Consider the following 24,201-nt stretch of genomic DNA (forward strand, 5'->3'; position numbering starts at 1 on the left):
ACATGAGAGACACCTGAAGAATGGTCTCTAAACACTAATAATAATTAGTATATCAGTACTTCTTATATGGCTGAAATAAAAATTTAAGTACTGTATATTTATTGTATAATACAACTGCCTTATAGATAAGTACTTTAAGTACTGTTCTCATTTTATAGATGAGGCCACTGAGACACAGAGCAGTAATTTGCCTGATGTTGTATATAGCTAGTTACGTGGTAGAGCCTGCATTGGATTATGGGCCTCAAAATGACCTCAGATTCCATGTTCTTATTCTTAACCCAGCCACTACATTAGCCTTAATTCTGTCCTTACAGCTTTTCCCATGATTTTACCAAATTTCTGTGTTTTATTTACTTTCTATATATATGTTTTTATTTCATTTTTTCTCTAAAGTTTTTATTTAATGGCACAAAAACAGACACATAGACCAATGGAATAGAATAGAAACCCCAGAACTAGACCCACAAACGTATGGCCAACTCATCTCTGACAAAGCAGGAAAGAACATCCAGTGGAAAAAAGACAGTCTCTTTAACAAATGGTGCTGGGAGAACTGGACAGCAACATGCAGAAGGTTGAAACTAGACCACTTTCTCACACCATTCACAAAAATTAAAGTTTTTATTTAAATTCCAGTTAACATGCAGTGTAATATCAATTTCATGTGTACACTGTAGTGATTCCACACTTCCATATAACGTTAGGTGCTCAGTACAAGTGTACCCCTTAATCCCCATCACCTATTTAACTCATCCCCCCACTCACTACTCTTTTGATGGTGATGAACACTGTAAAAATGAATATAATGTTGACCTTTGAATAATATGAGTGTTGGGGTGCTAACCCCCCCCCCCCCCCCCCGCCGGCCAAAAATCTGCATAGAACTTTAGACTCTCTATAAACTTTTTAACTACTAATAGCCTACTGTTGACTGGAAACTACTGATAACATAAGTCGATTAACATGTATTTTGTATGTTAAATGTATTATGTGCTGTATTCTTAAAGTAAGCTAGAGAAAAGGAAATGTTATTAAAATCATAAGGAAGAGAAAATTCATTTACAGTATTGTACTGTATTTAATGAGAAAAATCTACATATAAGTGGACCCACACAGTTGAAACCTGTCTTGTTTAAGGGTCAGTTGTATTTGAGAATTAAGCACAAATTACTTTAAGTTTCTTTACTCATTTAGAATCTGAGGAAGAGGTAGAGGAACCTGAAGAAAGACAGCAGACACCTGAGGTAGTACCTGATGAATCTGGAACTTTCTATGATCAGACTGTCAGGTAAGAAAAACTTTATCTGTCCAGAGCTGCATGAGAATTTGGGTTGTCTAGTCTTTCCCTTTGTTGGAGGGCAGTCGTATATTCTCAGAATTATCTCTGAAAATAACTAATTTCCTAAAAGAAAGGTTTTGCTTTTGGTATCTCTGAGCTAACAAAAATGTTATAACTTGTTTTAATTCCTATTGCACAATGAGAACTACTTAAATAGTATCCATCAGTTGCTTTTTGGTTTCATTTTTTTCTTGGCCATAAGTGAAAAATAGATTTTGGGATTATTTTTTTTCCTCCAAGATTTTATTTTATTTTTTTTAAATGTTTATTTTTTTTTTTTTTGAGAGGGAGAGAGAGAGAGAGAGCATAAGCTCAGGGGTCAGGGTGCAGAGAGAGAGGGAGAGAATCCCAAGCAGGTTCCATGCTGTCCGCACAGAGCCCAATGTGGGGCTTGAACCCAGGAACCCTGAGATCATGACCTGAGTTGAAGTCAAGTTGGACGTTTAACTAACTGAGCCACCCAGGTGCCCCTCAAAGATTTTATTTTTAAGTAAATCTCCATACCCATCATGGGGCTGGAACTCAAAACCTCTGTCAGGAGTCTCATGCTTTACCAACTGAGACAGGTGCCCCTGATTTGGGGGATTTCTTATCAAGTATTTAACACATCAAGGCATTGCATTAAGTGCTTTGTGGGGAATAAATATATTCAAGGACTTACTTAGAGATCAAGCATAAATTGATAGAAATTCAGACATGAATTAAATAGTTTCATTAACTCAGACACTAAATGTGTGACTATATCTTAAACTTTTTTTAATCTGCAATGGAACAGAAATATGATAGGAATAGAAATATTTACTTGTCATCTGATATGAAACTCTTAGTGCTTAAAGGGTGTTTTCGTGTTTCTCCAGGTGTGATGACAAACTAACCACATTACTCACCTGGGTTGCAAGTTGAAAAAGATCTGTTGTCCCATCACAAACCTGCCAAATTAGAATTTCAGGGGGAAATCATTTGCAGCATTAAAAAACATTCCTTGTGATTTTTCTGGAAGGTTTAAGAAGAAGTCTTCTGAATCATAACTTCTTTCTCCAGAATAACTGGTGTGATTTTTTCTTTTTTTAAGTTCTGAGAGGTTTTTTTTGATGTTAAAAACTGCATAATACAAATTTTACCTTGTTAACCATTTTTAAGTGCGCTGTGTAGTAATATTTGTTTTTTCCTTTTTAAAGTTTATTTTGACAGTGCAAGCCAGGGAGGGAGGGAGGGAGGGAGGGAGGGAGAGAGAGAGAGAGAGAGAGAGAGAGAGAGAGAGAGAGAGAGAGAGAGAAAATCCCAAGCAGGCTCCACTCTGTGAGCACGGAGCCCCATGCAGGGCTCAAACCCACAAAGCCATGAGATCATGATCTGAGCTGAAATCAAGAGTGGGACGCTTAACTGACTGAGCCACCCAGGCGCCGCCCCAGAGTAGTAATGTTAACTATGTGCAAATATTTGTACAACAGGTCTCTAGAACTTTTCATCTTGCAAAAGTAAAACTGTAACCTTTGAACAACTCTTTTCCCCTTCCCCACAAGCTGTTAGTCTTTTTGTATGTGTGGTTAGCTAAGTGAATTGTGATAGTTTCAGGATTGTAACAGAAACCATGATTTGGTTCATTTTGATCTGTTTTTGATGTATTTGCTTAGGAGAATTTAGCAAATCTGATTTGCTCATTGAATGCTTTTCTAAGGAGTTGTCTTGTTTTAATACTCAGATCTTTTTTTGGAGACAGGGAGCAATTTTTTGGTTCAGGTCTCTATAGTTAATAAATACTTGGGAGTTTCTTGCTAAATCAGTGGAGGCAGAATGATGTTTCTCAAATTTTCCAAAGCAATGATTTGGAAGAACATTTAGAGGAACCTGTTGCTGAACCAGAGCCTGATCCTGAACCAGAACCGGAACAAGAACCTGTTTCTGAAATCCAAGAGGAAAAGTCTGAGCCAGTGTTGGAAGAAACTGCTCCTGAGGATGCCCAGAAGAGTTCTTCCCCAGCACCTGCAGACATAGCGCAGACAGTACAGGAAGACCTGAGGGTATGTAGTATGTCTTCCTTCTTCCTGTTTCTAGGTGATTTTTAAAAACCTCTCTTCCTTTATAGTACTGTTTGGTGGACTTTATGGGTACGTTTTCATTTGTTCAGGGAAACTTACTACATAATGAGCCATACCTCAGATAGGAATTAAGACGCATATTGTTTTCTGAAAGTAATTCTCCTCCCCACCCAAGGAAACTTGAATACTTCTAGACCAGAAATTTCAGGTGCTCTTTTATCACCATATCAACAACCTCACATTTTTTAAATAATTTGTTTCAAAATAATGCTTGTTAAAAACAAGTGATAAAGTACCTTTTAAAAATATATCATGGCACAACAGACTTATTCCTGCTTTTTTTCTGACTCTAATTGAGGATAACTTTACAGTAGAAGTAGAAACAAATTGCCAAACTACAGCTACTTTTCTAATTAGAATACTTGATTTCAAAGTTCAAAGCTTTTCTGTTACTCCTGAGGCATTTCAGGGTGATGTTAACTGGGATCACAGAACATTTACATTTGGTGTTCTGTGAAGGAATGTGTTTTGTGCTGTATTTATGGGGTCAGGGTTCTTAAGGTTCTTTCTTATATCATTTATTTAATAGTTCAAGCACCTCTGCTGGTCATTGTTTTGGGTGTGGGAGATATTGGTAAAACAGGTAGGGTTCTTGGTCTCTCTCTAGAGGGCAGTGATTAGGTGAGTAGGAAATGACTTGAGCTTGCAGGGAGAAAAGTAGGTTGGCTGGATTGAGGAGGAATGACTAGTTAGGTGACTGCTATTGTAGCCCTGGAGAGAAATCTTGACACCTGGGATTAAGCTTGTGGCAATGAAGGTAGTTAAGTCGTAAATAGTAAGAATTAGGAAGTTTGATACGGATTGAAAAGGTGTTCAAGGGAATTCTAAAGTTGATGTAACAGGGTTGATGTTTGTACCATTAATTGGGAGAATCCTAGAAGGAAGCTGGTTTTGAAGGAGAGAGAATTTTCTTTGATTCACAAACCTGAAATTGAGTGAAAGTAGCTTCTTAGACCTTAAACCTTTTCTTACTTTGCTGATACTTGATGACTAGTCCTAGGGGATTTTAACGCTAAATTTGTAAGTAGGGGAAGAAAAGGAATCTCAAGATACTTAGGAACAACATCCTATCTAATATGAAAATGTGACGCATATATTATGTACAAGAAATTAAGGACTAATAGCTTTTATATTATTTTGAAAGGGGTAATCAAGTAATGTTGTTCCCTTAGACATTTTCTTGGGCATCTGTGACCAGTAAGAACCTTCCACCCAGTGGAGCTGTTCCAGTTACTGGGATACCACCTCACGTTGTTAAAGTACCAGCTTCGCAGGTGAGTTTCTAAGCTTGTATATTGGGCACATTTACTTGTATTTCATGTAATGTGCTTCACATAGGTTTGGAGAATGTGGGAACTGGTACACAGAGCAGAGAAGAGTACAGGGTGGTTTTTAATAATTTCCTTTTTTGGAGAGCTGTCAGTTTTTATTTTTATTTTTATTAAAACAATTTTTTTTTTAATGTTTAATTGGTTTCAAGAGAGAAAGAGAGGGAGACACAGAATCTGAAGTAGGCCCAGGCTCTGAGCTGTCAGCACAGCCCGATGCAGGGCTTGAACTCACGAACTGCAAGATCATGATCTGAGCCAAAGTTGGATGCTGAAAGTTTATTTTGGGAGAGACAGAGATAGTACAAGTTGGGGAGAGGCAGAGAGGGTGAGAGAGAGAATCTCAAGCAGGCTCCACATTGCCAGCACAGAGCTCAATGTGGGGCTCAAACCCACAAAGCCGTGAGATCATGACCTGAAACCAAGAGTCGGATGCTTAACCGACTCAGCCACCCAGGCACCCGTGTCATTTTCTCTTTAAACCTTATTGTTAGCTAAGAAACTTTACAGGAAAAAAGGTAAACTTGCTTTCTTTTTACACAGAGGTTAACTTACGATTTTTTCAGCCTCGTCCGGAGTCTAAGCCTGAATCTCAGATTCCACCGCAGAGGCCTCAGAGGGATCAAAGAGTGCGAGAACAACGAATAAATATTCCTCCCCAGAGGGGACCTAGACCAAGTAAGAGCTCAGAAGGGTGACTTCTCTGGTTTGGGGGGTTTTGAGGTGAGAGCTTGTTCTTTAGGGGTGGTTGATATTTTCTACTTTAAAAATAAATTATGGGGCTGATGGAATTACCTGTGTTTGGGGGTGGAGAAAAAAAATCATTGAAATAGCCACTGAAAATGTCTTTCTCTTTCATCGCTGCTGTTTTTTGTTAAGTCCGTGAGGCTGGTGAGCAAGGTGACGTTGAACCCCGAAGAATTGTGAGACACCCTGATAGTCACCAACTTTTCATTGGCAATCTGCCACATGAAGTGGATAAATCGGAACTTAAAGATTTTTTTCAAAGTAAGTTCCTGAGTTTTTAAAAAAAAAAAAATTTTTTTTTTTTTTAACGTTTATTTATTTTTGAGACAGAGAGAGACAGAGCACGAATGGGGGAGGGTCAGAGAGAGAGGGAGACACAGAATCCGAAGCAGGCTCCAGGCTCTGAGCTGTCAGCACAGAGCCCGACGCGGGGCTCGAACTCATGGACCGCGAGATCATGACCTGAGCCGAAGTCGGATGCCCAAACGAGCCACCCAGGTGCCCCTAAGTTCCTGAGTTTTAAGTGCTAGATTTACCTAACACATCTATCTGTTGAGATTTAAACACTAGATTCGTTCATCTAAGTGAATTACATATGTAATTTTAAGTTTTCTAGTGGTTATTTTATTTAATTAATTTTTTTTACTGGTTATATTTTGAAAGGTAAAAAGAAACTGGATAATTTAATTTTAATATTTGATTTAACCCAGTGTATCAAAAACATCATTTCAACGTGTGAAAATAAGAGCTGTTTTACATTTTTCCATATTAAGTCTTTGAAGTCCAGTGTGTATCACACTTACGGCACTTCTTGTTTTGGACTAGCCACATTACAAGCGGTCTGTAGCCCCATGTTGACTAGCGGCTGTCATTGATTAGTGTGTGTATAATATTTAAAGGAAATGTTCTAAGAAGTTACTTGAGAGTCTTTGTTTCCTTTGCAGGTTATGGGAATGTGGTGGAGCTGCGCATTAACAGTGGCGGGAAATTACCCAATTTTGGTTTTGTTGTGTTTGATGATTCTGAGCCTGTTCAGAAGGTCCTTAGCAACAGGGTAAGCAGTTTTTCATCTTTTTTTTTTTTTTAAGAATAACTTGGATCTTTGAATATATTCGTTTTACAAATATCTCTTACATGGAAAGTACAATTTATTCCAACATGTTTTGGTAGTGTGTTCCATTGTGATGGGCCATTATTGTTAAAAGACTTGCCTGGGAGTTGAGAGTAACAAAACTTCTTTCTAAATAACTTTATTTTTGAGTCGAATGATGAGAATGAGATAACTAATAGTTACCAGTGCACTGAAATTTATGCAGATTTCTTTCCTTGGTGATTTTTGGTTTAGGAGATGAAATACAGTGTTGCTTTTAACTAAGATAACTTAAGAGCCAATTTTCCCGGGGCAGGTGTGTAGGTTTGGAGTCACCCAGCCTGGAACCAATTTTATTAACAGTACTTCTTCCTACAGGTACTTTCTAATAATAGAGGGATTTGGTAGATTTGGAATCTTACTACTGTGTGGTTCTTAAGAAACCCTTCCCTTCCTCCACATCTTTCATTAGCACAAAACACTTTCTGTAATAGTAGTAGAGAACAAAAGTATAAATACTGTTAATTTATTGTGATGGGTGTGGGATTTAAAAAAATCTCACTTAAAAAAAAATTGAGGTGAAATTCATATAACATAAAGTTAATCATTTTAAGTTTGAGAGAGCGCCGGAGGGAGAGGGGCAGAGAGAAAGGGGGAGAGAGCATCCCAAGCAGGCTACCTGATGTCAGCGCAGAGCTCGAAGCCATGAACCCTGAGAGATCATGACCTGAGCCTAAGTCAAGAGTTGGACACTTATCTGACTGAGCCACCCAGGCCTCCCATTATTGTAAAGTATAAAAATTAATGGCTTGTAATACACGATGTGCAGTCATCACCTGTCTGTCTACAAAGCATTTGCATCAAAAGTTGCCCACAACAACTCATCTTTCAGTCTCTGCAGATTAAAACTACACATTGTCTTAACCATGTAATAAAAATCTTATAGGTCATTATTTCCCAGAGGTTCTGTAGAACTTCTGATGTTCTTCAGAATGTTGATTGTTATACTGTCCAGTTTACTGTTGTGGTCATAACATTAAGTGAGCCTTAATCTGCAAATGTGTATTTAATCTTTCAAACTATGTCACCAGTATTTTTATGATGCATCTCCTGCAAAAACACTTAGAAGTAAGGAGAGAACAGTGGCTTTTCTTAGCATAGGCACAGAATACTGAACCTAGAAATGTCCCAGAGGTCTTGTGCATAAATCCATAATTCAGCATGCAAAAGGTCCAGTGCACCTTTGTGGTAGAGCCTTGAATTCATCCTTAGAGGGTAGGATACTCCCAGTGGGCCAAAAGAGGTCAGACCTGATAACTGGCTTTTTAGTTAATTGTCCAAGGTAAGGGGGGTTTGTTTCATTTAATGCACATGGATAAGCCATGGCATCTTTATGCATAAGAACTTTTTGAAATTTTCTCAGAGGCTGTATGTCTGAGACCTTTTTCTCATTCAAATTGCTTCTACCCTTGTGATAACTACCCAGAGATGTCTTCAATCACTGCCTTTTAAAACCTCTCCAACTTCTCTCCTCTTACCTTTTAGACTTTAGTACGGTTTTATTTTCCCCATTGTATGTAGAATATTGCCTGGAACAGTGCATCAGATTCATGTGTGTGAAGTGATTTAATATAGTGTGAATATTAAAACATTACATAAATATATTATTTTAGTGTTAAATATATTTATGAATGTACAAATAGAAATTTATGTATTTAATCAGAATTTTAAATATAAATCAACTCAAAGGGGCCACCCCTCCCCACCCTACCCTTTACGTAGCTTTCCTCATGTGTACTTTCACATCACCCCTTTGTAGTTTGGGAGCTTCAAGTGTAGCTTGTCTTTTGCCCCCTTCTTACTGTATTGGCAGACCTCTGCCATACTCCCTTCAGTAATTTTTTATGAGTACAGAAATAGCTTATGTAAGACTGACCATGGTGTTTGACACGCTGTAGTTTAGCCTCGTGGTTCAAAGCTTTTACTTGCCTGTCAGGATCCCTTCATTTTCTCCTCCTTCCATTGCTCTTTATGTTGTGACCCATTAAGTTCCTGAACATTCCTGGCCCTTAGTTGGCTGGCCTCTAAAGTAGTGTAATGACAGCCCTTGAAGGGTGGTTGTGAGCATTAAATAAATGTGAGGCATATAGAACACTTCTTATCATAGTCAGTACTTTTAGGTATTTGTTTAAAAAAAAATGTCACTGGGGAGTCTGGGTGGCTTAGTTTGTTAAACGTTCGACTCTTATAGCTCAGGTCATGATCTCATGGATCGAGAATTCAAGCCCCATATTGGGCTCCACGCTGATAGCGTGGAAGCCTACTTGGGATTCTCCCTCTCTCCTTTTGCCCCTTCCCCATCTCTCCCTCCCTCTCTTTCTCCCTCTGCCCCCCCTCTCAAAAATAAGTAAAAAAAAAAAAAAGAAAAAGAAAAAGTCACTTAGAAAACCAGTGTGTGCCAATGAGGAGCATAAATTGAATTTGTTGAAATCTCGAGTAACCCTTTGTTTTCTACTTCAGATCTATTGGGCTAAAAGCAAGGCCCAAGATTTAGTGTGGATGTATCTTTTTATTCTTCACTAAGGTCCTCTTTATTATCTTCGGTATTGTCCAAAATTTTGTTAAGGTAAATAGCATTTTGTTACAGTTTTATTTAGATAAATTAATAATGTTTTTGAGATGTATATGTACTTTGCAGAAGTATGTGTAGCCCCATCTTTCCACATTAGGTGATGATAGGGGTTTATTCTAAGCCTTCAAATCCATGGTGAAGGTGGCAATTTTTTTTTTTTTTGGCCGTTCTTATTTATATTGTTCTATTTATATAATTCTATGGGAAAATACATTTTGTTCATAGAAGTACAATGAGAGTTACTTGCACTGCTGTGTTGTTTAAATTGTCCTTTTTTTGAGCCAGTTTGCATGCCTAGCTCCACCTTTCCATGTTATTTAATGATGTGTTCTGAGCTTGAAATAAAAACTGAGAATGTAGCTGATGTGTAAGTTGCTGCTTCTTTATGATAGCTTTGTTGGTTTTATCTTTGGTAGTTGGTAGCCCATAAGCACTCTTTAAGTCTGCTCTCCTTGTTTCTACAGCCCATCATGTTCAGAGGTGAGGTCCGTCTGAATGTGGAAGAGAAGAAGACTCGAGCTGCCCGGGAAGGGGACCGTCGAGATAACCGCCTGCGGGGACCTGGAGGTCCTCGAGGTGGGCTGGGTGGTGGAATGAGAGGCCCGCCCCGTGGAGGCATGGTGCAGAAACCAGGATTTGGAGTGGGAAGGGGAATTGCCCCAAGGCAGTGAATTGCTCTTCGTTGATCTTCACGCAGCAGTACAAATCTTCTAGCTCCTGCAGAATGGTGAATTTCTTATACCAGCGTTTGGTATCCTGGAGTATGACCCTAGTCTATTATAAACTGCTTAAGTTTGTACAATTTTACTTTTTGTGTTAATGATGTGTGCTCCCTCTCCCTCCCTTCCCTCTCCTCACCTTTTAGTCCTTCACTTCCAATTTTGTGGAATGATATTTTAGGAAAAACAGATTTTTAAAGAAGAGAAAAAGACTGAATTTCCTTGCTTTACTTTTGCATATACAGACTGGATTTTTTTTAACAGCCGTTTCCCCAAAGGAATGTGTCTTACCTTATTACTGACATTTGGTATGTTTCATTCATTGGAATATTTCTTATTTTCTATGTGTTTCAAAAGCCTGTGAGAAACACAGGATTTGATAAACATTTTGAAGGCAGGAAAAATCTAAATTGTTTCTTCTTTGAGAGTCATGACTACCTTCTGGTGTGTAGAAATTGCCATTGGAAAAATTGACAGTTTGATTCTTGCTGGTATGGTTAAAAACTGAATAAAAGGTGTTAGTAGAGTTTTTTTTTTTCCTTTGGATATATGATCACAAAACAATTATAAACCTACTGTTTTTATCATTTAAATTTAAATTTGTGAGATAGGTTTTAAATGTCTAGGATGCAACTAATTTAGATTTATTTTGAAGTAGGGTTCTTTTATGTTTAATTTGTATTTAAAAAAAAAAAACAAACCAAAAAAATGACAAAAAAAGAAACCCCAAAATCCGAAGAACACAAAACCCAGAGCAAAACTGTTGTGCCTTCTATTTATCTTTGATTCCAGCCTTGGCAATTGTTTAAAGAAAAATAAAAAAAAAAAAAAGTCTAGATTTGTTTTACCAGGTGTAGAGTATGTTGGGAATTGAAGAATCCCTCTTTCACCTTGTATGTCTTCTGTTCATTTGTTTTATGCCTTATTCTTAAATTGAGTCTCAAACTGGAATGCCTTTGAGGACAGACATGCTTCTTTAGAGGTCCTTTGACCTAAATAGTCCAGCATTTGTATTTTATTTCGGTATCTATTCAGAATCCTAATCATAGCCCGTAAGAAGGAATATGACTTTAATATTGGACTTTGTGCTTGAGTGTCTGCCAGTTTTTTTCTTAAATCATAGGCATATGGTAAATTTTCTATTTTGTTATGGTTCTCTTTTATTGATGGGCATGCAGTGGGTGTTCCTTGGAAATGGCCAATTTTTATTAAAATATTTCTGGAAGAAAAATTAATCTGGCAATATAGACTAATATTCGTTTTACATAGTATGTTAATTTCTTGAGTGCTGGGTGTGAGGTGGGTGAAGATTTTGTGTACACATTTGTGAAGCAAGCCTTTTTGTGATAACTTGTCCTACTAATCTGAAGGGCAACGAGGTTGTCAAATTTAACTTATTTATTTTCTTAACAGTGTTCAATCCTTAGGACTGTTTGAGGACAGTATATGAGTAGGTATAGGAATGTTTGTTTTGTTGTTACTGGGAAACTCTAGGTTTGCTGAAGGGTGTAGTCTTAAAATGAAGTTTGATATTATCGGTCCTCAGTACCTCAAATATTTGAAAATTGGGAACATCTCCTTCACATAAAGAAAATTACATAACTGAGTCACATGACTGTTTTTTGGGTCAGTTTAAATAACTATTTGGTAACCACTTCATTTGGGCCAGGCCAGTGATAATTGGAAGACATTCAGCTTGTACTGTTGTAGCTTATATTAAGCCTGTGGTGGAAAGAAAAAAACTTAGCTGGAGATATTTTTGAAAAAAATTTTTAAGTTGTAGTAACTGTAAAGTCATAAATTATGGATAACCTAGAAATCCTTTTTCACAAATAAATGCTAAACCATACATTTCACAATAGGTGTTTTTCCTACTCCATGGTTTAAGGGCACTAACTGGATGCAGTGATTCTCAACTGGGGCTGTTAATACCTCCTAGAGGACATTTGGAAATGGGCGAGATTTGGCGGGGAGGGGAGAAGAGACACCACACACATCTGGCATTTAGTGGGTGGGGCTGACAACGCTAAATGTTCCATAAAAATGAAGCAACCCCCCATTGAGATCATGGATATTCCTCATTCCCTATAATGCATGGAGGATGGAGGGTGGGGTGGATGAGGACAACTTGAAGACTCCTTCATTTGAAAACTAGCCTTAGATGAATTAAATGAATTATGAAACAGAGATCTCTTTCAGGAATTACATCTGCAGGTAATTAATAATCTCACTTTTCCTTTACCCATGTGTGAGTTTAAAGAAACATTTGGACAGGTAGTAATATGCTAGGTGCTTTTTGTGACTTGTTGCATAAGCTTAGGAAGAGAAGGGTTGCTTTAGTAATTTCAAGTCCTCAGAATTGGGATGATTGTGGCGTTTTAAGTAGCATTGGACTTTATGTATCAGATTTAGGATCATGGTTAACACTATGAAGAATCCCAATATCATTGTTTACATTATTGCCAATAGAATAAGCACGATACCCTAGATACACATATATTCCCACAGGTAGAAAGTGAAACTAGGTTAGGGCAAGATTGTCTCTAGGCAAGCACCAACTCGTCACATTTAAGCTTTTCGGGTTTTAAAGTACTTTTCTCATCTGTAAGAATGCCCCAATGTACAGTTCTTTTCTATTGAGCTTTAAACCCTTTACCCATGAGTATTTTAGCTAAGTAAGATTAGTTTGGGTCAGTGAGTCTTAGTCTTGTAAGACCTTTTGAAAGCAAGCACATCTTGGGCCTTACAAAAGTACATTGTTTTCTTTTGCTCTTGTATTCCTGTGTTGTCAACTTTGTGAGCTTTTGCTGGGAGCAGTGAAATGGAGAGCCCAAAAATCATTGTTTGGCTTTGGATGGGTAGGTTACTTACCGCAGTATTAGTGGAACTGCACTTTAGTTTCAGATTAGAAAACTAATTTTCACAATTACCCTGTGGATTAGGTGCTATTTTTCCCAAAGTAATAGATGAAGAAGAAATCGCATAGAGCAGTTAAATGACTAGGCCTCTAAGTCATCCAAGTAGCAGGAAGCAGCTTGGCCTCCAAAACTGATGCTTTTTCTCTAGAACCCTAATGCCTACCTATTTTACATTTGAGTGACATATTAAATAAGACATGACCATAATAAGTTACCACAGTACAGAGACCTGAGTCTGTAAAACATTCAGAGAAAGGTTAGCATTACTCTTCTCCATTTCCTTTAACGTAAACAAGATAAGGAAACATTGATTTTGTAGAGCTACTTTGTTTTATAGACTGTGGTAACAGTAATCATCATTTGTTCTTGGGTTATTTTCTCACCTGAATTTTTGATACACGTAGTATAACCTTGAACCTACATGTGGAAGGTAACAGTAATTTTGTAATACCTTAATCCAGGTGGGTTTATAGCAGTTGTGTTTTGTGCTTGTAACTGCCATCATCGGATACTTTTCTTCATCCTTTTATTTGAAAATCCTTGTAGAGTTTAATAATTTAGTGGGAAAACGTGGCACTTTATAGAAAGCAATTTGTTAGAATCTATATGGTTGCATTTGTCAAATCTACTGATCTAAAGATAACTTTATATTGAAGTTTTATTTTTGTGCTACTTAAGAGAAATCTCTGCAGGAACTGCGTACAGAGAAGACCTTTGGTTCAGTAGTTATGAACCTTTTAAAAAAAGCAACTTCAACTTTTCTTCAAATATGAGGTTTTAGTGAACTGCCTAATATGCCACGGATGGGCAGTGGACAGTTAGAGATGGTCTTCCACAAATGTTTTAGAAACCTTAATGTTTTTAGAGTTTTAGAAACTTAGCAACATTTTGCGTGGGAAGTTGCTGATCAAGTAATGGCCATGTGGCACTAGATAACTAAGGATTTATGGTTTTAAGATAGTAATATGTTTTAGGATTTGTACTGTGATACTGAGGTTCTGGGGACCATAGGTGGGCTTATGAACTCTTATGAGACTATGTTAAAGGAGAAATGGTAGCACATGTGAGCTGAAACTTATTTACTTCTTAGTGGTTATGTAGCTATTTCAGGATAATGCTGAAATTCATGTGCTTTGCTAATGCTTTCATGAAACGGTCTCATAATGACCTGAATAAAAAGTAAGAAGTTGGTTAGCAGTGGTCTAAAAAAGTCCATAACCAGCTTTGGTTTGATTATACTTCTGTCTTGGCTTAGAATTAAAGTTGTTCACTTTTTGATTATATGACTTGTTTTGAAAACTTCGGACGGTCTCTGCTTCTCCAGTTTCCACTTGAACCCGGTAGCTTTTCTTAGCTCTCTACGAGAGGAAAATAGTATTGGAAATCAATTTCACGGTTACTTCCATAGACCACGCGACCTGGCCAGTTACAGAAATCCATATGAGTACCTTGGAATGTGGCCAGTGTCACAGATTCATAAGGGACTTGCAGTCATCCAGTGTGTCTTTGTCTTTTAAAAAAGCAAATGTTTACCAAAAATTCACTATTGAATTACTTTAACGAGTATTTACTTTTTAGAAACCTGCTTATGGGAAGTTTGCATACATTTCTGGTCGTAAGTTAGAGATGATTATATCTTGTTTAATCTGGATATAAACACTTTCAACTATATGATGTAATTAACTACTTTGGTTACTGATTTTCTCCCCAAGCTTTGATGTCACCTGTTTGAGTTTGGATTTGGTTTAAATTCTTAAATAGTTTTAGGAAATTTTTATGATATCTTATCCCTGATTTTTCCCTTTTAAATGAAGTTGTTATACCAAAAAGCTGGCATACGGAAGTAGCGGAGAACAACAGGTCTTCCTTTCTCTAAAGATTCAGTGTATGCTTAAGTAGATCATGTAGAACACATCATGTTGAAAATAAATTCATGTAGTTAGATGTTAGATTATGAAGAATGGGTGGAGGTAGAAGTTAGCTGGTGGGATAAGGATCATTGTGATTTGTACGAAAAAATCATAATTTTAAGTGAGACACATCAGAATATTTAAAGTGTTTCTTCCCATTCTGATTATTGCCATAAGAGACAGGAGAGACTCCTAGAATTCTCTGAATCATAGAATGTTAGTGCTGGAAAGGACTAAAGTTTGTACAACCTCTTCATTTTTCAAAAGCTAAATGGCTCAGAGAATAGATTATCAGCGCAGAGTCCTACATTGGCTTGTAGAAGTAACATGGATCACCTTGAGGGTCACCACTCTGCCCTAGGTTCACTGAAGGAAGCCAGAGCTGTTAAAGGTCAGGATGTGGGGAGAAAAGGGAAGGAGCCACATTTTATATGCATACTTGGTTGCTTCTGTAGCTCAGTTTTCATACCCACTTTTTCTCAGTTTTCTTCGAACTGTCTTAATGCCCAGTTCTACCAGGGCCTGTTGTCTAAGGACATTATTACCTTGTGCTCCCCTCAGGGATGGGTTTACTACTAGCTGTCAGAAAGCTATTGGGTATCCTAATGTTAATAGCTGAAACTCAGCTGTAATTTTCTCCTGAATCCTTCGGCAGTTTGCGTTCTGTACATTGTGGTGCTTTTCCCCACCTTGTATTGTTATAACTGTAAGCTCCTAAGGGGCAGCAATTTGGTCTTAGGCATGTACCCTGTTCAGTGCCTGGCAACGCCACGTACCTGTCAGGGTCCTAATCTTCCTTTGCGGTGATTTCTCCCATTCTTCATGGAGGTGATGCGCCAGCCGTGCTAAACTACTTACGGTTTTTCTAATAAGCCTGGCATTGCTGATTTTCGTGGCTTCAAGTGCCTTCTTTCTTCCCTGAAGATAGATTTGTATCCACATCCCCCTGTCCCCAAAGCTCTTGCCATCGAAATTGCTTTTTTCAAAACCCAGTTCAAGACCATTTTCCTTTTCCCTAAGAGAAAAGACTTGCAACAGGAGTGAGGAACCCCTTTTTGGTGGTCTGGTTTGGCCAGAATTTGAAGTGGGGAGCAAATTCATTCTCATCTCCTTCCCTCCTACGTTGTCCTTCCTGTGTGAGATTCTGTCCCAACCTTCATTTTTAAAAATGTGTGTTCATAGAGCACTTTTAACCTTTCTCCTCGCTCATATAACTTCCCCTTCAACCTACAATTAGAATGACCTGTATGAGTTTTACTACCATCAGCTCCTCCTTTACTAGACCATAAGCTCCTCGAGGACAAGGACTGGTTCATTATCCCTGTATTTCACCAGAAGGTACAGTGACCTCCATGAAAAGAGTCCTTAAAAGAGTACTCATTGAGTTGAATAAATTAATGTATTTGTTGTTTTTTATTCTCACAAGTAAGGACATGCCTAGAGATAGGACTTAAATCTTTAGGCACTATCACAATTCATAGTGGAGGGGATTGTTGGGAAATTTTGAGGGGTGGGCACAGGAGGGAGGAAGTCACTGGGGACACTCAGAGGTACTTCCATCCTTGGTCTGGGTGATTAGCCATTTCTTTCTGATTGTGCCCAGTATATCCCAGACACTTTGTTCCTGTGCAGAAGAATTTTATGTGCCAACTTTCATTTCTTTTCCCAGACCTAGTCCATTGTTCTCTCTGTGTCCTCACCCATGCCAAAAGTCTAAGTCCTCTGCCTTTTTTTCTTATTCTAGCTAAGTCCTGTCAGTGCTACCTCAAGGCTTTCACACCTCTTTCCTCCCCACTTAGATGATTTCAGTGGCCTCTCAGCTTCCTTTACCTGTTCTTACCCCCAGCCTACCTTATACACAATATTAGATTCATCTTACTGAAACGTAGCTCTGACCATGTACCCCGTGGATGTGTTCTGTCTCCCCTACTAGACTGTAAGCTCCTTACGGGCAGGGTCTGTGTTGGAGTCATCTTTGTATCTCCCGTAGTACCTATCAATAAATGTTTCTTGAATGAACAACACACAGCCTTGTCTTAGTGAAATGATGTTTTCTAGACTATATGTAGGTTCCTCTCTGGGATAATCACAGTACTTCAAAAGTTTTTTCACAGATAAAGTTGGTTAAATAGTGACAACTATGAGTTGACCACAGAGAAAATTTCAGAAAACTTTAATTTTTTTCCATTGGAATCAGCGTGGATATGTGTATATGGATGGTTCAATAAATATATTTTTATATACATGTATCACAGAAATTTTACATTACATCTTCAAACTGCAGAAATAGATTTTTTATAAGCCAAAAAATAACTGCCATAACTTTTATGATTCCATGCAAAAAAGGGCGAAGAGTAAGGGGCAAAAGGGAATTGGTTGTTTCAGGTTAAGAGTCCAGTAAGAAGTAAAAATGTTACATTAAGGAAGCGATTGCTTAACACGCTGCTTAAGGTGGTAGCCAGACAAATCCTTAACTGCAGCATTAAGGCCATACCAAGTTTATACATATATACAAAGAAATTTCCATATAAAAGACATACTATCACATTTTCTTCTGGGAAAGGATGAGGAGCTTTGTGAGTAATTCTGACCCAATTTTCCAGGCCAATTAATTGTTTAAGATGCCCCCAGGCTCCTGAAATCTCTTCTACTTTGGCTGTCAGTTGCTTTTATGTGGGCTTGTGACTTTTGTAGTCTTACGTGGAAGTATGAATCATCTTGAACCTCTTCCATTATGGGTGATGAAGCACTTTGTAGCTTAACTAACTCACACTGCCCAGCCCAGCATATTGTACATCTCCCAAAAGTATTGGAATCACAGAATTGTAAATTGTAGTCGTCTTACCTGTATCAGACTCCACAGCCAGTGTTGGCATTGTGACCTGAAGAAATACACGGTGCCTGTCTGTTCTTTGGGGTTAAAATAACTTTGAGTAGTTAAAGTGTAATGAACCAAATTGTGAGGTGTCAAGGTAACATACCCTGGACCTGTTGCAAGTTAACGCTTTTATCCCCTGTATGTCGTGACATCCTTAAGTCAGTAGCTACCTTTTTGAAAAAAAAAAAAAGGAAATGCAAAATCACTTGCAGAAGAATAACATGGGGTTTGCTCTTCTGTCTAAACATCAAATCAGGCAACTTTTAAGACAAAGGGTACATCTGTTGTGCAAATATCTTAAGTGCGTGAAATGGGGAAAATATAAGGGCAAGTCCTTTGGAGATGACTTCCAGTTAGGCAGAAGTCCTTTGCTTTGGCAAGGTTGGGGTGAGACTCTCGAGAGTGCGCACTCTGGTTCTGTTGGCAGAAACTGGCCCACCTTGGTGGATGAATCTTGAGTTAAAGTTATTAAGTCTAAGATAAATTATGTCAATAAAATATACTTTTCCCCAGTGACTGAGCCTTTATTTGATAATAAGTCCCGTGGAATGTTTTCAATCAATCTAATACTGCTTTTTCGTTAATGTTGACGTAGCTGTGAATTGAAAATCCCTAGTGGTCCTGTTTGTCCCCGTTTCTCTGTAGACCATTTTCCAACTATGGCTCCAGCATGTTTACAACAATTATGGCTGCAAGGTAATTGGGTCTCCTCCCATGGGTTCCCTGGGCCAGTCGAGTTTGAGGTGTCTGGAAATGGCTTGTCTTGGGAGAAGACCAAAGAATTGTGATTTGGAAGCACTGGAGTATGTTTGCACACTTAGAAAGTAAGCCCTCACTGTCCTTCCCAGTCATGCCTCAACCGCTCCTGACTGAAAATGCTAGCAATTTCCAACTGATACTTTGCATCAGTTCTAGACAAAGTGATTTTAGCCAACTGGTCAGTTATGATGCCGACCTATACACACTGAGACATGGACATCCTTTGTCACTCTTACCTAGAGGGCTGAAAAGTATTAAGCGTCTTGGTCACTTTGTGGTTCATTTTGTGCATTTCAGGTCTAATTACAGCAGTTGAAGACCTGTATCGTGTCCAGTTTTTAAAACTTACTTGGAGGCTGCTGAGGTACCTGGTGTATTTGTCTTGAAAGTAGAACTTGGCTGTTTAGCTTTTTTTTTTTTCCTTCAGGTAGGCATTTTATCTGCATTCAATAGACTAATTAAGCAAGATGCACCCATTGGGGTTTAATTCACTCATCTCACTTTACCATTAGTGCTGAAAATAATGGATTAAGTATTGGAAGGTTGAACCGTGAAAGTATGAAATAATATGAATTTTAAATGTTCTGAGATTAATTGTGGGAACATCAATGTTTCAGCTTTTTACATAGCATTCAGGCATGTTGAGCATGGTACACTTTTAAATGAGGTAGAAATACACCTAATGTGGAAAAAATTGAGTTTAGCAAACTACTTACTTGATAGTAATACTTTTGAAGACTTAGAGGGTAGTCTTTGATTTACTAGGGTAGGTTATACTAATCTATTTGCCCACAATATTTTTTCTAATGAATTTGCCTAAGAAAAATTGTTCTGAAAAAAAAAAAAAATCCCACAAACTATTCTTTTTACATACTTCCAGTAGCAATGACTTGATTAAAAACCAGTTACTTTTTTTTTTTTTTTCTTTCTGTTCATATTTGGCTTTCCCCCACCTCTATACCCTTTTTTCTTTATGGACATGATCTCATGGTTTGAATAGAGAAGTGCTCTCCAGGTTAGAAGTCATTTCAGGTGCAGCTGAGAATAAAAAGGATACGCTAGACTATATTTTCCTTCTAGGTCAGCTCTGTTTAATATTTCAGACCAACCTAAAGGTTATGATATTTGGACCACAAGCACTCCTTTAGAAATACCTGCACTGGATTAAGTAACTTTTTCAGAATCACTGTAGAATAGTGAGCTCACTGTAGAACCATGACTTTACTATACCTTTGTTATCCCCCTTCTAGTGCCTACCCAGCACAACTAAATGCTTAATACTTGTTGGGTTGAATTGATGCCCTTGAAGATGTGAATTTCTAGTGGGTACAATAACTGCTTCTGAGATGGAGGAAAAGGTAAGTTCTCCCGAAATAAGTACAGGAAAATCTGACTTAGGCTGGAAATGTCAGCTAATGGAAAGGAGACAGAACCAGCTGTTCTGCCCATGAAGGAATGAATACCTTATTGATTGGTCTTTGAGAATTGCCATACTCAAGAGTCCTGATCCCTTATTCTATATTTAAGGTGGTTACGATATACTCCAAATCATCTTTCCAAACATGTCTCCATTCATTACACTTCAGCCAAACAGATAATCGCTATACCTCGTATATGCCCCTTGGTTTTTACCTCCATATTTTTACTCATGTTGTTCCTTTTGCTGGAAGACTCTCCCCATCCGTCAAAGCCTCATCTCTAAGGTACCACTGTTCAAATGGCCTGTAAGCCTGGAAACATGTTATGGTTTATTCTCTGCCTGCTCTGCGGCGCCCTCCTTTCTCCGTTAACATATTTTCTGCATTCCACATCAGTGATTATTTTGGCACTTGTAGCATCCCCTCCTATATTGTAAGAAAAGGGGCCGTATTTCCTTCTGATGCCCTGCTTTCAAGGTACACTGCCCTTGCCATAATAGATTTAATAAACAGGTGGATGGATGACAGGCAAATGCAAGGGAGGTTAAAAACAAAGCTGATAGAAAAGTGAAAGAGCGTACATTTTCTAGTCCTGACTGACAATTTTTGAGACCCGTTCCCTGACCTTCCATGTGTAACTCAAACTTTGAAAGGCTGAACTGCTTCCTCCAGGCTGGGACATTGCAAAAAATCATCTAAAGGCAAGTCTGTTGCAGTTGACCTGGACACCCGCTGAATCTGACTTGATGTCACTAGGGTCCATTCAAAATGTTCCTATCCTCACCAGCATTCGGAGCTGCACAGAGGGAGCTGTCCTAGTCCACAGAGCACTAAGACATTCCTGGCATCACTGCCCTATAGCTCATGGTTCTGTTATGCCAAAGCCCAAGCTTCTGGATACAACTGAAGAGATGTGGATGATGCAAGTGCAACCTAGGAAATGTAGTAAGCAGAGGCCTTGTCCCATGAACTGGTCTGGCTAATTCCTACACATCACCCAGGGGATCCTTAAGTCAGGAACAAAAGGACTTGGAGACAAGCTGCAGCTTCTCTAAGAGTACTTTTTGTGTGTGTGTGTGTGGGGGGGGGGGGGAGGGTAGGGGGGTGGGGGGCAGGGTATGTTCATACATTTCCCTGTAATTCCATTGTCACACTTTATTTCCAGAGCCTGGATGGGGGTAAAGGACCATTAGGAGGCCCTCCTTTACTGGGACGTTGGTCAGCCTGCCATTTTTAATACATTTGTTGCAATGGTATCTCATATGGAGAGATGCTCCCACTTTACCTGAATACCTGCCTGGAGGAAATGGTTACCTGTGTTAACCCTTTGAAAGGTGGATGAGACCGCAATTACATAAATCCAGATAGTAAACTGCTGTGGAAAATACTCTTTTGCTTTAGAGTCTGAGCTCAAATGTTCTGTTCTCCAGGAGACCTTGGATTGTCCCTGTGAGGTACCATTTCTCTGAATTCTGTCTCTGCCTCCTCCGTCACCATATCATCCTTTGAAAATTATGTATTCATATCCATATCACATCTCACTGCTCTGAATTGTAAGTTCTGTAGTTAGGGATGGTGTTTACCTTTCGTTCCTATGCCTTGGCAATGTTTGTAGTAGGCTCTTAGTTGAGTGAATATTTTAGAGGGATTCTAGACTTAGGAAAGACTTCCAGAATAAGTCTAGTCCTTAACTCTTGATGCTGGCCAAATCCAGGCCATTCCAGCACACAAGTGGTCTCTCATGCAGGACTACAAACGAGGGTGTTTTCACTCTCTTCCAAATGTCATATATTCCCACCCTGCCTTGTTGCTTACTCATTTTATTCTATTCCACAATGCTATACTCAGAAAATGGTACCATATCAAGTCTAAATCCCTCATATGCCCCAAAATGGATTGATTAGTAGACTCTCAACCACTTAAGGTGGGCTGATAGATTTATATTGTTTCTACCCAAGTTCTGAAAAGAAGGTGGCCAAGGATTGTCTGCTTGGTTCTTAATCAAGATGTTTGATTTCTAGCCTAGTAAAGGTAGTATTCCTTGGCATTCAACACATTACAGGAGCTTAAATTTTTGTGTAGTAGAATGTTACCAAAGTAAAAGGGTCCATACTTTTTTAGCAGCAGTTATAAGATTCATTTAAGTTAAAATGAACTAATAAACACCTGTGTACTTTTTTTTTTTAATGACAAAGTAAGTTACCACATCAATGTCTTGATTTTATATTCAATAATTTGGGAAGATAGAGTGTTTTATGGGGAGGGGGGTGGGGACTAAGGTCATCAATAAGGCCAAATAATTTCTTGAAGGTCAAAAACAGGTAAGTGGAAGAGGTAAACACATCATGCCTGTTTCCAAAACTTAGCTTCCTGTTGTCTATAGAATCAGGTCCAAACTTTGGCAAGACTTTGACTTGGGCTAATATGGTAAACTTTCCAAGCCTCGGTTTCCTCATGTACAAATTGAGAAGATCAGGGCCATTGTTGAAACTAGATCATGTAATTTAAAGAGACTGACCTAGAGTAGGTGCTCAGTAGCAGTATTGGGATTTGTAGGGTTCATTCACAATCTTACTAGTTTACATGAGTGACAGCTATTTGCAGAGCTATGGTGTGCTTTCTATTTAGGTAATATTCAAATGATACTTGGGCAAAAGGGATGCAGATTCTTGATAAGTGAGATCAGCACTAGAGTGTAGGTCCCTTCAGTGGGTGTATAAGCTAGAGGAAGCACAGAGGGGCCAGTCCAGAAGGGTCATAGGCTGCTCTGTTAGGGCAGGTGGATTTGGCCTTTTGGGAGCCAGCTTCAATTCTAAAAGAAAGCTCTTGGCTGCCCTCTTCTGGCAAAAAGAGGAAGAAATAGGAATTTGGGAGAGACGGAGATAGTGACAGTGCTTTACATTGTTTACAGTGGGGGTGGAGTTAATAATGTGTACTATCTCATTTTATCTAGAAGATGGACGTGTGAGGGGGGCATTATTGTCTCCAAATACATAAAGGAGCTGAGGGGCAGAGAGATAATGGTCTTGCTCAAGATCAGGTGCCTGTGGTAGTTGCGTCTCAGCCTTCTTGGAAGCGAGTACCCTTTCCCCTGCACCAGAAAACCACAAATGGGTATAGAGAGGAGAACTGAGAGGGTAAGATGAAGAGTGGGAAATTCAGTACTCCTGTTGTACAGATAGGAAAACTGAGGGTCGGAGGGGAAAACATGTAAGAATTTTATAGGGACTATATATTAACCACCTAGACTATACAATTACCATTTCCCTGTATTTGTGCTATCACACTTCCATTTTAGAGGTCTTTTAAAATCCCTTATTTGAGTCTTTCAGGGGCAAAGAAGTGGCTTTATGGTGATGGGGGCCAAGTGTAGGAAGTGATTGGGTTACCATATGGTTTCTATTTTATTATGGGAAATCTAAAATTATCTTTTTTAAAAAGCCTGTTAACTCTTAACCTTGGGAACAAGGAAAACGTTTCAGTCTGCAATATTCCCATTAATTCCAGGGCCAGATGAAGACAGAATAGAGATCATTTGTTATAATGTCAACCTATTAATGTTTCGAAGCGATTCCACTGATAGAAAGCATAAATATGTCCTTGGTGGGAAAGATAGGGGCAGTGTTTTCTGATTATAAGCAGTGTTTGTTGGAGCTATGGGAGTGTGGAAGCAATTTCAGAAACATCATTGCCAGGGTGAGGTTTTGTTTGGCGGCGGGGGTGGGGCGCGGGGGGATGTGCAGTGAGCTTGCCCAACTTCAGCCACACCTGCTGTAATATTTTTTCTTTTTTGTTAGGGTAGCCTAGCTAATGGTATGAATTTAGATGAATGTCTCTAGTGGCCTGGAACAATCCCACTTTTTTCTGCCTGTAACTGTGGCTAGCATAATGTACAAATGGGAAAATATTCTTAAATCTTGCTGGAAGTTTCTTGTTATGATTAAATTGTGTGTGCAGGGAACAGGCTGAGAGGGGACTTGGAGTCATTGCAGTATTTCCCTTGGGGTATTTCACGAGTTCTGCTCTGATTGTGTTTCTCTTTGATTCTTCCAGAGGCTCTGGCGGACAGAGCTCACCTGCCATGGGAAATGGGTTACAGTCTTCATAGGACACACATGCTAAAATACCAGAGTAGAATGTTGTCCTGGCATTTGATGGGATTCTCCGGTGAGAAGCCAGTCTTAGAAGCAAGTCCATCAGTGCCGTGAAATACCTTCACTTTCGTGGCAAACAACAACAACCACCACAACGAGCCACCAAAAAACTAAGATTGCAACCTCCTTGAGGGCCAAGACTCTCCTCTTAACCTCTCCCCACCTGTCCACCAAAAGGCCTGGGATGGGATTCCAAGCCTGACCGAA

At 38.8% G+C, this 24,201-nt stretch overlaps 1 protein-coding gene across 3 annotated transcripts in view; it reads left to right on the forward strand.

Moving 5' to 3' along the window:
• Window positions 1-16,809, forward strand: part of G3BP1 (G3BP stress granule assembly factor 1) — a 36,350-nt gene extending 19,541 nt beyond the window's left edge. For all 3 annotated transcript variants that reach the window (XM_060634767.2, XM_060634771.2, XM_060634768.2), the window contains 7 exons: window positions 1,198-1,291; window positions 3,162-3,363; window positions 4,614-4,715; window positions 5,336-5,447; window positions 5,649-5,777; window positions 6,461-6,570; window positions 9,703-16,809. In XM_060634767.2, coding sequence (XP_060490750.1) covers window positions 1,198-1,291; window positions 3,162-3,363; window positions 4,614-4,715; window positions 5,336-5,447; window positions 5,649-5,777; window positions 6,461-6,570; window positions 9,703-9,909 — 956 coding nt within the window. In that variant the 3' untranslated portion in view covers window positions 9,910-16,809. The remainder of the gene's footprint in view (window positions 1-1,197; window positions 1,292-3,161; window positions 3,364-4,613; window positions 4,716-5,335; window positions 5,448-5,648; window positions 5,778-6,460; window positions 6,571-9,702) is intronic.
• The last annotated feature ends 7,392 nt before the right edge of the window (window positions 16,810-24,201 follow it).

Source organism: Panthera onca, chromosome A1 (assembly GCF_046562875.1).
Source record: "Panthera onca isolate mPanOnc1 chromosome A1, mPanOnc1 haplotype 2, whole genome shotgun sequence".
Taxonomy (NCBI): Eukaryota; Metazoa; Chordata; class Mammalia; order Carnivora; family Felidae; genus Panthera; species Panthera onca.